We start from the raw sequence: 16,814 nt of genomic DNA, 5'->3' as shown, positions 1-16,814 counted from the left end.
TCCTGCCTCAGACACTTACTCTCTGAGTACTCTGGGCAATCACTTAGCATCTCTAGGCCTCAGTGTCCTCATCTGTAAAATGGGGATAATAGTGCTTCACTTTTGTAAACCTTAAAGTCCTGTATGAATGCTAGCTATTATTATAATGATCTTTCAGCTTTTGATTGAAGACCTGTATTGAAGGGAGACGTGCTCCCTTCCAAGGTAACCCATGCCACATTTTTAGAGCTCTGAGTGTTAGGAAGGTCAAGATTAAATCAGCAATGTGTGATGGAGCCACATTAGAGACTGGGGACGATTTGATCGAGAGCCGGAAGGGTCCTCAGAGGCCATCTATCTGAGGGTTCTCATTTTACAGATAGAGGAAACCAAGGTCTAGGCGAGATATGACTTGACCAAGGTTACAATGGAGGGTTAGCATCAGAGATGGGGTTTGAATCCAGGTCCTCTGGATGATAATAGCTAGCATTACTATATGGTGCTGCTTCTCAACTGGGCTAAATACTCCCTTTGTGACCTTGGCCCAGGCACTTTGCCATCCCTGGGCCTTGGTTTCCTCACCTGTAAAATAAGAGGGTTGGACTATATTGAGTCTTAGATTTCTTTCAGGACAATTTCTGTCTGGTTTCATGTCTCCCATGTTGACTTAAAAAAAAACAGCCCACAAATATAATACTTCAGAAGTCTTTTCTTTTTCTGTTAGGAGAGCTAGGAAAGTGTGGTACTATAGAATCCAAGAGGAGAGAGGGCATTCAGAAGGAGGAGTGGTCTGAGAGTATCAGATGTGGCAGAGAAGTCATGGATGATGAGGACTGGAAGTCTTTCACCATAAAACAGTTTCAGTAAAGTGGGGTCAGCAGAAATGTGTATGTGAGGGGAATGGGGAATGAAACCAGATTACAAGGGGTTAGGGACTGGCTGATGGTGAGGGAGTAGAGTATAGATTAGTCTTTTGAGAAGTTTGTTGCTTTATGGCTTGAGTTAAATTTGTTGGGGGTGAGGATGCTGCGGTATGTGAGGCAGCAATGCCCTCTGGTGGCATGAATCTATAATTACTTAGGCTTTCAGAGCCCAGTGGAAGAGTCACGTCATAAATATACGTGTATTCAACTGAAACAATCAATAAATCAGTAAGTATTAAGGCCCTAATATGTGCTGGGCATTGTACTAGTTGCAGGAGATCCGAAAATCCGCCCCCCAAGATAATCTCTTCCTTATATTTAGTCACTGTTTGTCTACTGGTTCCTTCTCTGTTGCCTACAACCCCACTGAGTCTGCTCTGTCCTTAGGAAACCCTCTCTGGCCCCTTCTAGCTTATATCTCTCTTTCCTTCCTCAGCCAAACTTCTAGGAAAAAAGCTCCCTTCACTTGTTATGGCTACTTTTTCTCTTATTTGACTGCTTGTTACCTCCCCCATTACATTATGAGCTCCTTGAGGACAGGGACTGTCTTTTGCATCATTTTGTATTCCCAGTGCTTAGCACAGTGCCTGGCACATAGTAGGTGTTTAATAAATGTTTGATGATGGACTCTTCTCTTGTTTTTTTTTTCAGCCCTTTGCAATCTGTCTTCTTCCTCATCACAGGCCTGGAACTCCTGAGAAAGGAGAACACAGTTACCAGTGAGATCTTAGTCGCTAAATCTAATGGTCTTTAAAAAGCCATCATCCTTTTTTTCTGCAACATTTGATACTGTTGGCTTCTTCTTTTGAGTACTCTCTCTGCTTAGCTCTCTCTCTCTTTCTCAGTTCTCCTCCTATCTGTGTGACCACCACTTTTCATTCTCCTTTGCTGGATCAGTATCGATATCCTGCCCTCTAACTGTGGGTGTACCCCAAAGCTCTGTCCTAAGCTCTCTTCTCTTCTGTCTCTCTTATGTCTCTCTCCATATCTCTCTGTCTCTCCATCTCTATCTCTTCCTCCCTCCCTCCTCTCCATCTCTGTCTGTGTGTGTCTCTCTCTCCTCTCTGTCTCTGTCTGTCTGTCTCTGTCTCTGTCTCTGTCTCTGTCTCTCTCTCCTCTCTCTCCTATACTGATGACTATCAGATCTATACATCTCCCCTAAGCTCCACTTGCACATCACATACTAGTTATTGGACATTTAGACCTGGATGCCCAATGTGCGTCTCAAACTCAACGTGTCCAAAATAGATCTCATTATCTTTTTCCCCCAAACCTCTGTCTTCTAAATTTCCCTGTCTCTGAAGAGGGCACCACCACCTTTTCAGTTACCCAGATTTGTAACCTTGGTATCATCTTGGGCTCTTCATTTTCACTTGATTCACAATCCAGTTGCTGATAAATCATGTTGCTTCTATGAACTCTTCCACATCTCTCATGAAGTTTTGTGCTCCCACAGTCACACCCTACCTAGCTCAGGCTCCCATAATCCCTCTCCTGGACTATTGCAGTAACCTCCTAATTGACTGGCCAGCCTTGAGTCTCCCCCTTCACCAAACCATTTTCTTTACACCTGCCAATGATTTTCCTGTACACATCTGACCATGTCATCCTTTCATCTCGATAAACTCCAGTGGTTCCCTATTTCCTGTAGGTTTAAATACATACTACTCTGTCTGGCATTTTAAGCCCTTCCCAACCTGGTCCCATCCTACCTTCCTAGCCTTACAGCACATTACTTCCCTCCCCACATGTTACAGTGCAGTCAAATTGGCCTCCTTACTGTCCCTCACATATAGCACATCATCTCCAGTCTTTGTCTCATCTTCTTGACTTTGTACTGAAGGTTTCCTAAGCCTGAAATGCTTTCTCTTTTCACTTCCAGCTCTTAGAATCCCTAGCTTTCTTCAGGGCTTAGCTCATGTCACCTTCTACATGGAGTCTCTTCTGATCTTCCCAGATACTGGTGCCTTCCCTCGCAGTTATCTTGTATCTATTGTGTTGCGTTGTATCTACACATAATGTATATGTTGTCTCTCTTTTCTAGATTGTAAGAAAGTGACTATTTTTTTCTTTGTATTTTGTAGAAACACCAGTGCTTGGTGTTTAGTAAGGGATTAATGAATGCTTGTTACTTTAGTGACTGAAATAGTCCCTGCCCTCAAGGAGCATACATTCTATAGGAGGGTAATGACAGGTACAACAAGTCTATATATTGTTGCTTCTGCTGCTGCTGTTGTTGTTTGCCCTTCTTTCTCCAAGAGGACTGAGGACATCTTGACTTGTGGGTGATTTGGACAAGAGTGAGGCAGATCTGTGCAAAGTCGTCAGTTTCCCCGGGGTGGCGGGACTCTAACAGCTGGGGGAATCAGGAAAGGCTTCATGTAGTAGATGGTGCTTGAAGCTGAGCTTTGAAGGAAACCAGAGATTCTAAGAAGGCAAAGGTGAGGATCAAGTGCATTCTAGGCAGGGATTGGGGGCAGTCTGAGCGAAAACATGGAGTTAGGAAATGGAGTGTCTGTTTTGGGGAATGATAAGGCCAGTTTAACTAGATTAAAGAGTGTGTGAAGTGGAGAGATGTATGAGAAAACTCAGAGAGGTAGGATGACGTCAGGTTGTAAAGGATTTTAAATGCCAAACTGGTCAAACAAAGGCAAAGAGACAAGGGACACAGGGACTGGAGATGAAGTGCTGTGTGTGAGGTACAGTGAGGAGGCCAGTTTGCATTTGTTCCTAGGCATAACAGGGAGCCCTTAGTGTTTATTGAGTAACAGAGTGACACAGTCAGACCTGTGCTTCAAGACTATTGCTTTGGCAGCTGAGTGGAAGGTGGATTGAAAAAAGGCTAGACTTGAGTGCAGAGAGACCAGTTAGGAATTTATTGTATAGTCCATTTGGGCAGCCAAATGGTGCTGTACATAAAGCACCAGGCCTGGAGCCAGGAAGATTCAAATCTGGCCTCAGACACTTACTAGCTATGTGACCTTGGGCAAGTCACCTAGCCCTGTTTGCTTTAGTTTCCTCATCTGTAAAATGAGCTGGAGAAGGAAATGGCAAACCACTCCAGTATCTTTGCCAAAGAAAACCCCGAAATGGGGTCATGGAGAGTCAGACACGACTGAAATGATTGAACAACATAAACAACCATGTGAAAGTTGATGAAAAATAGAACCAAGATTGTGGCCCTTTGAGTAGAGAAACAGATAGATGCTAAAAAGGTGAAGGTAGAATTAATAATTAATAATAGGTAGCATTTATAGTGCTTTAAGGTTTGCAAAGTGCTTTATATATGCTATCTAGTTTCAGCCTCACAACAACTCTGGGAGGAAAGTACTCCTATTATCCCCATTTTACAGATGAGGAATCTGGGGCTAAGACACTTGCTTACAGTCACTCAGCTTGTAAGTATCTGACACAGGATTCCAACTCAGATCTTCTTGACTGCGAGTCTAATTTCTAGCTGCTTAGAATTGCCCAGATTCTACCATTTGTTAAATATTTACTGCATGTAGACTGTGTTAGACCATGGAGGAGATGAAAAGTTTAGATAAGGTCAAGACCCTGATGACAAGGAGAATATAGTTTGGTTAGGGGGTTCTGACATATACATATATCTAGAGTTGCAAAGGATCCTAGGGGACATCCCATCCTTTAGATGGGATAACTGAGACCCAGAGAGGTGCCCAAGGTCCCACAGGCAGTAAGTGAGGAGGGCCAGTAAAGCATTCCTTTAGATTGAGGTAGATGGTATAAATATTACCAAGCAGGATGGCTCAGGGGAGAAAGCGTTGGCCTTGAAGTCAGAGGACCAGGGTTTGAACTCTATCTCTTTTACTTCCCACCTCTATGACCTTGGGCTAGTTGCTATCTCTCTGGGCCTCAGTTTCCTCCTCTGTAAAAAGGGGAGGTTGGAACCTCTAAGCTTCCTTTCAGCTCAGAAATCTATGGAATTTTAATCCCTTTTCCACAGATGGGGAAGCAGGCACAGAGGAGTTAGAGGGCTTTCCCAGAGTCACACAGCTACTGCAAAGTATCAGAGCCATTCAAACTCAGGCCTGTTGGCTCTAAGCCCAGGGTGCCCTCTGTAACTATAGCAAAAAGGAATACATGGTAAGTTAGGTACAAAATGATGTTGAGGAATGTGGGGGAAGATCAGAAGGATTTAGGGAGGAGGCAGCATTGGAGCTAGGTTACAAATGATGGACAAGATTTCAACAGGTGGGGTAAAAGAGGAGAGGACATTCCAGGCATAGAGAACAGGTCACAGAGGTGAGGAAGTGCAGGAAACAGACAGGGTACAGTGAAAAGCCAGCCTGTTCTTGTTGCTGTCCAGTTGTTTCAGTCTTGTCCAACTATTTGTGACCCCATTTGATAGTTTCCTTGGCAAAGATACTGGAGTGGCTCTCCATTTCCTTCTCCAGTTTATTTTACAGATGAGGAAACTGAGGCAAACAGGGTTAAGTGACTTACCCAGGGTCACACAGCTAGTAAGTGTCTGAGGCCAGATTTGAACTCAGGAAAGTGAGCCTTCCTGACTTCAGGCCTGGTACTCTATCCACTGTGCTACCTAGCTGCCCGCTACTTTACTCTAGGCTACTCTACACTCACTCTAGCCAAACCTGATCTTCCCCTATCCCAGTGTGTCCCCTCACTTTTCTCCACCTTCATGGCCAGCTCCCTGTACCTAGCATCCTTTCCCTTTCCTCCCCTCCTCTGACTTGTTCCATTCCTATCCAAATAATCCCTCTCTTTCCATACCAGTTTCTTCAGTGTTTTCATTCTCTCCCTGGAGTCTTCAATCCTATTGGTCTCAGTGAAGTCATTGTGTTTATCTGTAAAAATATCCAAGTCCCCATTAGTGAAACTAGTGATGTCCCAGGGAGTTTTAACCTTTTTGTGTGTCAAGGACCCCTTGGGCAGTTTGGTGAAGCCTGTGAACCCAAGTAAATGCCACCTCCTTATCCAGGAAGCCTTCTGTCATCTCTCTGTCCTACTCACCTCCTCTTCAATTGAGTTAATAATTCAGTTAATAAAGACCTCTGCCCCCTCAGACCTTACCTAATGCCTTTTTTATATCTGTTGTGCATTTATGCATATAAAAATAATTTTATTTACATCTGTAATTTGTGCCTCACCTTCATTTTCCAATTTATCGCTCCTCCTCCCCTACCTATTGAGCTGTCTCTTAGAACAAAGAATAAAAAAGTAAGAGAATAAGCTGTTTAGTAAAATTAACCAACGCAAGAGTCAGTGCCAACTTGATTACATATTCAGTGTTCCATATCCATATTCTCCCACTTCTGCCAAGAAGGGAAGGGAGCTGCCTTCTCATATATTTTCTTTGAGGAAAAACTCAGTCATCAGCATTCCCAAGCTTTCCTCTTAAACATTTTTATTGTTCTTTCTTGAATTCTTGTTGCATATATATTCTCATCAAAGTTATTTATGGATGTGCCATGCCCCTTCTGGACTATAAGTTCTATGATGATTATGAGGACAGTAATAATAATAATAGTAATAAAGTCTTGTATCCTCCAGCACCCAACATGGTGCTATGTATGCATTTGGAACCTACTAGCTATTGAGTTGAATTGCTTGAAAATGTTTACTCAAAAGATACTGTGGTCACCGCCCTGGAGCTGCTCTCTCATTGGGCTGAAGTGGAGGGAGGAGGAGGTAGGGGCTTTGTTGGGCTTGTGAGGGACTTCCTGACTCTCTTCTTTACTTCCTAGCGTTGGCAAGACCTCAATGTCATCAGCAGTCTCCTCAAGTCATTCTTCAGAAAACTGCCAGAGCCTCTGTTCACTGATGGTGAGTGGCTGTAGGGGGAATGGAGAAGAAATGTTTCTCTCTACAAGCCTCTTTTGAGTGGAAGGCCTAATAGTGAGCCAACTTCCTGAGTTTCTGAAGAGACTCCATCCTCCTGTACTGGTCTGGCAGTTGCTGGTAGACTGATCTCTAGATAACATTCTCCTTCTCCCCTCCTGAATTTTGATTTCTGAGATAAGTAGGTACTCTCTTCTAAGCATTGTCCATTAGCTTTTTTCTCTCTTGGCCAGATAGACACAAGGGATATTTGAATACAAACAATGATAGATCAGAGAGTGCCATGAATGGCAGTACAATGGTATTTATGATAATGAACACACCCAAAGATGGATACCCATAGCCATCCCTCCTATTCTCAGTCCAGCAAGTGATTTCCTCAATGATATTAACCATGAGTGGCAGAGTTGGGTTTTTTTTTAACCTAGCATCTATGAACTTGTTTTCTTAATATTTTGATAATTGTATTTCAGTATAATTGGTTCTCTTTGTAATTCTATGTATTTTATCTCATACATTTAAGAGCATCATCCTGAGAAGGGGGTTCACAGGCTTCACCAAACTGCCCAAGGGGTCCTTGACACACAAAAAGGTTAAAACTCCCCAGGACATCACTAGTTTCACTAATGGAGATTTGTATACTTTTACAGATAAATACAATGACTTCATTGAGGCCAATAGGATTGAAGACTCCAGGGAGAGAATGAAAACACTGCGGAAACTGGTATGGAAAGAGAGGGATTATTTGGAAAGAGAGGGAGACAGATGTGTTATAAGAAGAAGAACCAGTACTCCTTCACTGGGAATCGAGAGGTCTGGGTTTTTGTCTCGGTTCTGCCGTTAATTTACTCTGTGATATTAGACGAGTCACTTCCCCACTTGGTTTCCTTCACTGTAAATTGAAGGGACTGGCCTGGATGGTCTCTAGTTTCCTTCTAAAATCCGGCGGTTCTAGGGGATCATTCTTCACAAAACTCTTCAGGTGTGGCCACGGCTCCCACCCCTCCTTTTACTACTACTTCCCTGCTTCTGAACCGGCAAATCACAAAGATTAGGGAAAGGGGGGAAGGAGGAGATAAGGAGAAAGAAGACTCAGTATCTGCTCTTGGAAACTCCCAGTCTCGCGGGGGAGGCCTGGCATTTACCCTCAAGAAGACCCATCATTGTCACTAGTTTGCACAATATATTACACGTGTTATCTTACAATAACCTTGTGAGGTAGGTACTCTTAGTATCCCCATCTTACAGATAAGGAAACCAAGTCTGATTTGCCCAAGGTAACATGGTGAATAAGTGTCTCAGGCAGGATTTGAACCTAGAGTTTCCTATCTATCACTTTACCCATTATGTCACACTGACTTCAGGGGAGTTCAGTCTTCTGAACAGATTGGGGACAGCGTATAGGTCAGAGGATACATTTGGAGAAAGTAAAGAACTTAGGAGTGTATATGGGGGGTAAGTAATGTTGTAGAAGCCTTGAAGGGAATGCTGCAGAAGAGGATTGTGGACAGATTAGAAGAAGCTGACATAGCCCTAGTCCCTGTTCTTTCCTCTCTCTCTTCTAGATCCGGGACCTTCCTGGTCACTACTATGAAACGCTCAAATTCCTTGTGGGGCACCTGAAAACCATTGCTGACCACTCAGAGAAGAACAAGGTTGGTAAGCAGGAATAGGAGAGGAAAAAGCCAGGATTTACCCCTGGGGCTCTAGTGAGCCAGCTTATAAAATGAAAGTACCACCTCCCCCACCCCTGGCAGAAATTCCCTTTGCACCTCTAGAGGTCAAGGCCTTGTGCCTCTGTGAAGTCCAGCCCTTTACCTAGCCTGAGAGGTCTGTCTTCTGGTCTCTTGAGATGGAGACCTCAGAGCCTCTTAGGGTTTCCCATCAATCCTTGCTGGGAGTCTGACCTTGCACCTAGCCACAATACTTCCTACTGAATTCCCAATTGATTGTTGGCCTCTCTCCCTTGGCTCTGAGTGGAATAGGACTTCTTCCAATTTTTAAAATACAATCAGGTCTGCCTTCACTTGTCCCTTTCAGGGTTTCCTGCTTCAAACAACTGGGAAGTCCTATCTACCATTTAACCTCTTTCTCTTTTCTTAAGTCCATCTTGTATGGAATAAGCTTGCAGATTACATGCTTTGATTCACATGTGTACTTCCATTTGCATTATATGTGTTCGATACGTTATTCTCCCCTATTAGAATGGGAGCTCTTTGAGAGCTGTTGTGTTGTTATTTTGTCTTTGTTCCTCAAACACTTAACACAGTGCCTGGTCCATGGTCGGCACTTAATCAAAGCTTGTTGACTTGACTTGACTTTCTGTGCCTATTTCTTAGGACAGTGTCGGTAAATGTTTCTGACTAACTGGGGCTGCCCCATTTTAGAGCTCACTAAGCAAGTGAGACTGATAGGGAGGGAGGGAGGGGGAGTTGTAGATGGGGGTGCCTAAGAGAGAGGGAGCTCTGTGGCATGTGGACAGAGCCAGAAAGAGGGAAGATTGAAGACCTTTGGGAATGGGTTAGAGGAGAAAGAGTAGAAACCATTGACCGTCATTTACTTTCCCTTCCTTCACAAGATGGAGCCCCGTAACCTGGCACTAGTATTTGGGCCCACGCTGGTGAGAACATCTGAAGACAACATGACAGATATGGTGACTCACATGCCTGACCGGTACAAGATCGTAGAGACGCTTATCCAGCATGTAAGGAGACCTTGCTTTATGTATATTTACCTATAGCTATGATGACCATACAGCCTAGATTTTCCTAGATAGTACCAATTCAGGCCTTCTGTTCCATTCCCAAATCAGAGAAATATCCTATGTCAGGCTGTATGTGCCTATTAGGATACATAGGGTTCCTGCCTAACTACAACCCGGACTTAGCTCTACATGACATACACTGTACTTTTATGAACCCTAGGTCAGGTTGTTCATTGTTGTTCAGTCATTTCAGTCACGTCCAACTCTTCATAACTCCATTTGGAGTTTTCTTGGCAGAGATACTAGAGTGGTTTACCATTTCCTTCTCCAGCTCATTTGACAGGTAGGGGAACTAAGCTAAACGGAATTGAGGGACTAGCCCAGCATCACACACCTAGTAAGTGTCTGAGGCCAGATTTGGATTCAGGTCTTCCTGATTCCAGGCCTGGCATTCTATCCACTGTGCCACCTAGCTCCTCCTATGGTAGAACTGGAATTCAAATACTCCTGCTATCCCCTACCACCAGTGCTCACCTGCTCTCTGATTTGTTTTTCCAGTAGTAGGGGTGAGTTGTACCAAGCCACTTATATTCTCACCATAAACAATAGGCCACATTTGGATGAGGATACCATCAGTGACTGGGGAATGGGGACTTTTAACTCTGTGAGGGTGAGAACCCTATCCCTGGTGGAGAAGCCCCAGGGCTGGCTCTGATCTCTACCCCCAGTGAAAGAACCAGCCTAGCCTGTGGGTAATTAATCAGTTCTCAATGAGCTCTTTCAAGTATATAATTTCTAACCCATTTCTTCCCTCTACTCCCTCTACCCATCCCCAACTCCTTCCTGGTTGTGTACCACCTTCTCCGCTAGTCTGAGTGTATTTGGAGATTGAAAACTGTTTTGTTTTTTTTTAAATAGCATTTTATTTTTTCCCATTATATGTAAAGATAATTTTTAACATTCATTTTTATAAAATTTTGAGTTCCAAATTTTTCTCCCTCCCTCCCCTCCACTATTCCTGAAACAGTAAGCAATTTGATATAGATCATATATGTGTGATCATATAAAATATATTTCAATATTAGAAACCGAAAACTTTTTAACATGAGTCACTTTACTCAACAAATTGACAATTTTTTGTTAAACACCTACTGTATACCGGGGATGTAAGTACAAAGAATGAAGCAAACCTTACTTGTAATTAATTTACATTTTAATTGGGGAGACAAGTATGTATAGAAATATATACATACAAACATAAAGTTAAAAAAAAATAAAAGGTAGTTTGGGAGGGTGAAAGCATTAGCAGTTGGGGGGAGATCAGGAGAGTTCCTGAGCTGCATTTTAAAGGAAGAGAAGGACTCCGTGAGGAGGAGGTAAGGAAAGGATGCATTCCAGGCAGGAGGGAGGGGCAGTACAAAGGCTTGGAGATGGGAGATGAAATGTTATGAGTGAGGAACAGATCGAAGGTCAGTTTGGCTGCATCTCAGAATGCAAGGGATGATGAGGCAGGTGGAATAATCCGAAGGGTGTTGCAGCAATGTAGGCAGGAAGTGATGAGGACCTCAACTAAGGTGGCAGCTATGAGGGGAGATAAGGGATTGGATTCAAGAAATGGTGTAGGGGCAGCTAGGTTGGCCCTGAAGTCAGGAGGACCTGAGTTCAAATCTGGCCTCAGACCAAACGCTTGACACTTACTAGCTGTGTGACCCTGGGCAAGTCACTTAACCCCAATTGCTTAAAAAAAAAAACGGTGTGGCAAATGATTACTATATTGTATGTAGGGAGGGGAAGGGTGAAGGCATGGGGATAAAGCTGACATTACAAATCTGGGAGACTGGAAGGATGATAGTGTCTTTGACAGACTGTTGTTGTTCCTTGGTTTTCGAAGAGGACCAGTGCTATCAGGAGGGCGATGTCTTGGCTTGAAAGTGAATTGGGTTTAAGTGAGGCAGAGCTGTGCAGTCATTGGCTCCAGAATTATTGGATTCCAGTGGCAAGACATGGGTCAGGATGACTGGAGATGGCCCAGGATGCAATGGGAGACCTTGGCCTTTTTAAGTCAAGGTCTTTCCCAGGTCTCAGTTTGTCTGAGGCAACACTCATTCAGTAGTTAAAGGATAGGTCGGAATTGAGGTAAAAGATGGCTTAGTTTGCCTTCACAAAAAATCAGTCGGGGAGGGGGAAACTCTCAGAGTTTCTGGTCTTTGAGAAAAATAAGGGAGCCCAAGTTTCCTCCTCTGCAGAGTATAGATAAGAATGGAGCTGGTGGTGATTCTAATTAATTGATCTATGGGGAATAGAATGGCCACTAGGCAGCTTGGTGTAGTGGAGAAAGAGCTGACTTCTGAACCAGGAAGACCTGGATTCAAGCCCTGTTTCTGATGCCTTCTGACTGTGTGACCTTGGGCGAGTCATTGAACTTTTCAGTTCTCTAGGCAACTCTTTAAAACTAGAAGTTGCAGAGAACATGTTGACCTGTAGTGGTAGAGGGAGTTTCTCCATCTGAGAGTTCCTTGTGCCAATTAAATCAGGTCTGAGTGGCTAGAATGCCAGATCTGGAATCAGGAAGACTGGAGTTCAAATCTGGCCTCAGACACTTACTAGTTGTGCGACCTTGGGCAAGTCGCTTAATACTGTCTGCCTCAGTTTCCTTATCTGTAAAAATGAGCTGGAGAAGGAAATGAAACCACTCCAGTATCTTTGCCAAGAAAATCTCAAATGGGGTCAGGAAGAGTCAGACTGTAAAATGACTGAACAATAGGAGTCCAAGATGCAGGGGCCAGAAGGGAGAGTGTTCCAGGGCTGGCAGGCAGCCTGTACAAAAGCACTGAGATTGCAGAGGGAATATTGTGACCAGTTTGGCTGGAATGTAGAATGCGTGAAGGGCAGTAATGTGATTTCCACATGGAAGGATAGGTTGCAGTGAGATTTCAGAGGGCTCAAATGACGAACAAAAAAGTTTGTGTTTTATTCTGGAAGCAATAGGGAGCTACTGAAACTTCTTGAACTGAGGAGTGACACAGTCAGAACTATCATTTCCTAGGCTGGTAGCTCAAAAAAATGTATCAGTCATTAGTGTATAAATTTGTTATTATGACACTTGGCAGAATCTCTCACAATATCCTTGTGGACAAGATGGATAAGCGATGAATAGACTGGATAGTAATACAGTTAGGTGGGCTTAGTATTGTTTATTTTTTTTAATTTTTTTTTAATTTTTAGGCAATTGGGGTTAAATGACTTGCCCAGGGTCACACAGCTAGTAAGTGTCAAGTGTTTGGTCTGAGGCTGGATTTGAACTCAGGTCCTCCTGACTTCAGGGCCGGTGCTCTATCCACTGCACCACCTAGTTGCCCCTCAAAGAGTATTGTTTAATGGAACATTGCCAACCTGGAAAAGAGGTCTCTAGTGGAGTGCAGCAGGGCTCTAACTTTGGCCTCAGTGATATGAAATAAATAGAATGATTATTAGATTTAAAGATGAAAATAAGTTGGGATGCCTATCTAACATATTAGATAATAATTTTTCTCATTAGCCCTATTAGACTGTGATCTCCTTGAGGTAGGGGTTGTATTTTTTTATTTTTTTTGCCTTTCTTTGTATACCTAGTACATAATGGCTCTTAATAAATGTTCATTTATCTGCCTTGATAATATTAGGTTACATTGATACAATGAGACTGTCAATATCTTCCATTAAGGTTTGCAAAGTACTTTTATCACAATAACTCTTGGAGGTAGATGGTGTAAATATTATTATCCCCATTTTGTAGATGAGGAAACTGAGGTGCAGGGAGGTTGAGCATCCTGTCTGTGATCATATACATAGCAAACACATGAGCTGGGATTCAAACCCAAGTCTCCTGACTCCAGTACTCTGTCTACATGATACCTTGGCTGAGCTGACAGACTCAGTATTGGAAATCTAACCATTTCAATCAATGTACTAGTATTTACTAAACAGCTATTATGTGCCCATCATCATCATCATTGTCATTGTCATCATCATTAGCATTTCTATATCACTCTAAAGTTTTGCAAAGCACTTTCCAAATATCTCATTTTATCCTCTCAACAGCCCTGACTCCAGGCCCCTCTGTCCACTGTCCCTCAGTATTAAGCATTGACAATACAAAGACAAAAGTGTTGCAACTCCTACCTTCAAGGAGCTTATATTCTAATGGGGTGGACAATACATATGTAACAAATAGATATATAATATGCAGAAAATGAAGTTATTTTCTTGTCCCATTCTTTGTGACCCCTTTTGGGGTTTTCTTGGCAGAGATACTGGAGAGGTTTGCCATTTCCTTCTCCAGCTCATTTTACAGGTGAGGAAACTGAGGCAAACAGGGTTAAGTGACTTGTCCAGGGTCACACAGCTAGTAAGTGTCTGAGGCCAGATTTGAACTCTATCCCCTGTGCCACCTAGCTCCCCTGAGTACAGGGTGCTTGTGGGAGGGAGGACACTAGGAGCAGGGATCAGGAAAGGCTTCATTCAGAAAGTGTTGAGCCGAGTCTTGAGCGAAGCCAGGGGATTCCAGGAGGCCAAGGTGAGGAGGGAGAACATTCCAGGTTTGGGGTGCAGCCAATTCAAAGGTATGGAGTGGCGTGTGTGCAGGGTATCAAAGAGGCCAATATGACTGGACTGAAGAGTGTAAGAAAGAAAATAATGCAGAATAAGAGTGGAAAGATGGAAAGAAGCCAGGTTGTAAAGAACCTTCAATATGAATGGAGGAATTTATTTTTGATCCCAGGGACAATAGGGAGCCATTAGAATTTATTGAGTAGGGGGTGAGGGTGGTGACATGATCAGATCTGAGCTTCAGGAAAATTACTTTAGTAGCTGAGGGGAGGATGAATTGGAGAGGGGAAGACATTTAATATGTGATTTCATTGTGTGCGAAACTCTGACATGTGGCTATTCCTGTATTTTTTTTGGGGGGGGGCTAGGCGATGGGGTTAAGTGACTTGCCCAGGGTCACACAGCTAGTAAGTATCAAGTGTCTGAGGCCGGATTTGAACTCAGGTCCTCCTGACTCCAGGGCCGGTGCTCTATCCACTGCACCACCTAGCTGCCCCTTATTCCTGCATTTTTATCTTCTGTAATTTTAACATTCTGGAGAGAGGCCTGAGATAGCATTTATATGGTGCCTTAAGGTTTGCAGAGCTACATATGTTATCACATTTGATCCTCACCACAACCTTGTGAGGTAGGTGCTATTACTAGCCCCATTTTGTAGATAAGGAAACTGAGGCACACAGAAGTTAAGTGGCTTGCCCAGGTCCCACAGCTAAGTCATTGTCTGCAGCAGGATTAGAACTTGGGTCTGGAGATTAGAAATCCAGCGTTTTCTCTGCTATACCATCTAGTCGAGATATTTAAAAGGTTATATGACTCCTTCATGGTGACAGAGCTAGTGTGTCTCAGAGGCAGTACTTGAATCCAAGTCTTTGCTGCCTCTGCCAATCAATCAGCAGCCTTTTGTTGAGTATCTGCTGTATGCCAGGCACTACAGTGGGCTTCAGAGATGACAAATACAAAAGTGAGATGGTCCCTGCCCTCAGGGTGCTTACATTCTATTGGGGAGGCAACGGGCACATCTGTAAGCATATACAATACGCATGCAAAGCAAATGTAAGGTAAGCTGGGAGGGGAAGACAGCAGCAGCTGGGGAGATCCTATGCAGAATTGATGTGTGCATAAGATAAGTCTGTAAGGAAGCCAGGAATTCCAAGGGAAGGAGGTGGTAAGGGAAAGCATTTGAGGATATAGAGTGTTGCATGGGGGTAGTACGGTATGTATGGATGAATTGAAAAGAAAGGGGGGAAGCTAGGTGGCTCAGTGGATACAGCATCGGCCCTGAAGTCAGGAGGATCTGAGTTCAAATCCGGCCCCAGACCAAACACTCGACACTTACTAGCTGTGTGACCCTGGGCAAGTCACTTAACGCCAATTGCCTAAAAAAAAAAAAAAAAAGTAAAGAAAGGGAACAAAATGTCTGGAAAGGTAATATACAGCCAGGCTGTGAAGAGCTTTAAATGCCAAACAGAGGAGCTAATATTTGATCCTAAGGGCAGCTAAGTGGCGTGGTGCATAGAGCACTGGACTTGGAATCAGGAAGACTCATCTTCCTGAGTTCAAATCTGGCCTCAGACTTTTACTAGCTGTGTGACCCTGGGCAAGTCACTTAACCCTGTTTGCCTCAGTTTCCTCACCTGTCAAATGAGAAGAAAATGGCAAACTCCTCCAGTATCTTTGCCAAATGGGGTCACAAAGAATCAGACGTGACTAAAATGACTGCACAACAAACATTTGATCCTAGAGATGATCGGCAACTGCCGGTGTGGAGTGACACGCTCATACTTGTGATTTAGGAAAATAATTTTGGTGCCAGTGTGGAGGATGGTTGGAGTCAAGAGAGGCTTGGGACAGAGGGGCCAATCTAGAGACTATGATGAGAATCTGAACTGGGGCAGTGACTGTGGGAATGGGCGAAGGGAGGCAGGCATGAGAAATGAATAAGCGAATGAAAGAAAAGGCGTGTGTTAAGCATTTACTGGGTGAAAACCATTGGGCCAAAACCAGGGATACAAATAGAAAGGTAAGCCGTCTGTTCTCAAGGAGCTATATTTTAATAGAAATAGAGAAGGCTTCAGCTGCAAGTCAGATGGTCCTTAGAGTGCTGGCAGCAGAGAGAGATGTTATGTTGATAGAAATGACAAGATTTGGCAACTGATTGGACATATGGGGTGAGGGAGGAGTCGGGGATGACACTGAGTCTGTGAACCTGGGGGACTGGGTGTTCTTGACAGAAACGGGAAAGTTTGGAAGAAGGGTGGATTTAGGAGGGAGGATAATGAGCTCAGTTTTGGAAATGTTGCATCTGAGATGCCTACAGAGCATCCAGTTAGAAATATTCATTAGGCATTTGGTGACTTGGGACAGAGCTGAGGAAAAGCTGGGATTGGATCTGTGAGTCATTGGCAGAGAGAGGATAATTGAACCCATGAGAACTGATGAGCATAGGGGAAAAAAGATAAGAGGGCCCAGAGCAGAGCCTTAGGCTCCACCCACAGTTAGTGGGTGTGACATGAATGATGATCCAGCAAAGCAGAATGAAATGAGTGGTCAGACAGGTAGGAGAGGGACTGAGAGAGAGAGACAGAGACAGAGACAGAGAGACAGAGACAGAGAGAGAGAAAGGGAGAGAGAGGGAGGGAAGGAGAGAGAGAGAAAGGGAGAGAGACAGAGACAGAGAGAGACAGAGACAAAGAGAGACAGAGAAAGGGAGACAGAGGGAGGGAAGGAAAGAGAGAAAAAGGAGAGGGGAGAGAGAGGGAGAGAAGAAAAAGAGAGAGACAAAGAGAGAAGGAGGAGAG

The 16,814-nt window shown here is 43.7% G+C and overlaps 1 protein-coding gene across 5 annotated transcripts in view; it reads left to right on the top strand.

Annotated features, from left to right (window-relative positions):
- Positions 1-16,814, top strand: part of ARHGAP23 (Rho GTPase activating protein 23) — a 121,359-nt gene that overhangs the window by 87,084 nt on the left and 17,461 nt on the right. For all 5 annotated transcript variants that reach the window (XM_027872995.1, XM_027872991.1, XM_027872993.1 and 2 more), the window contains 4 exons: positions 6,632-6,710; positions 7,376-7,449; positions 8,291-8,380; positions 9,304-9,429. In XM_027872995.1, the coding sequence (XP_027728796.1) occupies positions 6,632-6,710; positions 7,376-7,449; positions 8,291-8,380; positions 9,304-9,429 (369 nt within the window). The remainder of the gene's footprint in view (positions 1-6,631; positions 6,711-7,375; positions 7,450-8,290; positions 8,381-9,303; positions 9,430-16,814) is intronic.

Source organism: Vombatus ursinus, unplaced genomic scaffold (assembly GCF_900497805.2).
Source record: "Vombatus ursinus unplaced genomic scaffold, bare-nosed wombat genome assembly UNPS02014801.1, whole genome shotgun sequence".
Lineage (NCBI taxonomy): Eukaryota > Metazoa > Chordata > Mammalia > Diprotodontia > Vombatidae > Vombatus > Vombatus ursinus.
Note: the sequence above shows the minus strand (reverse complement) of the source record. Positions and strands in the feature narration are given on the sequence as shown.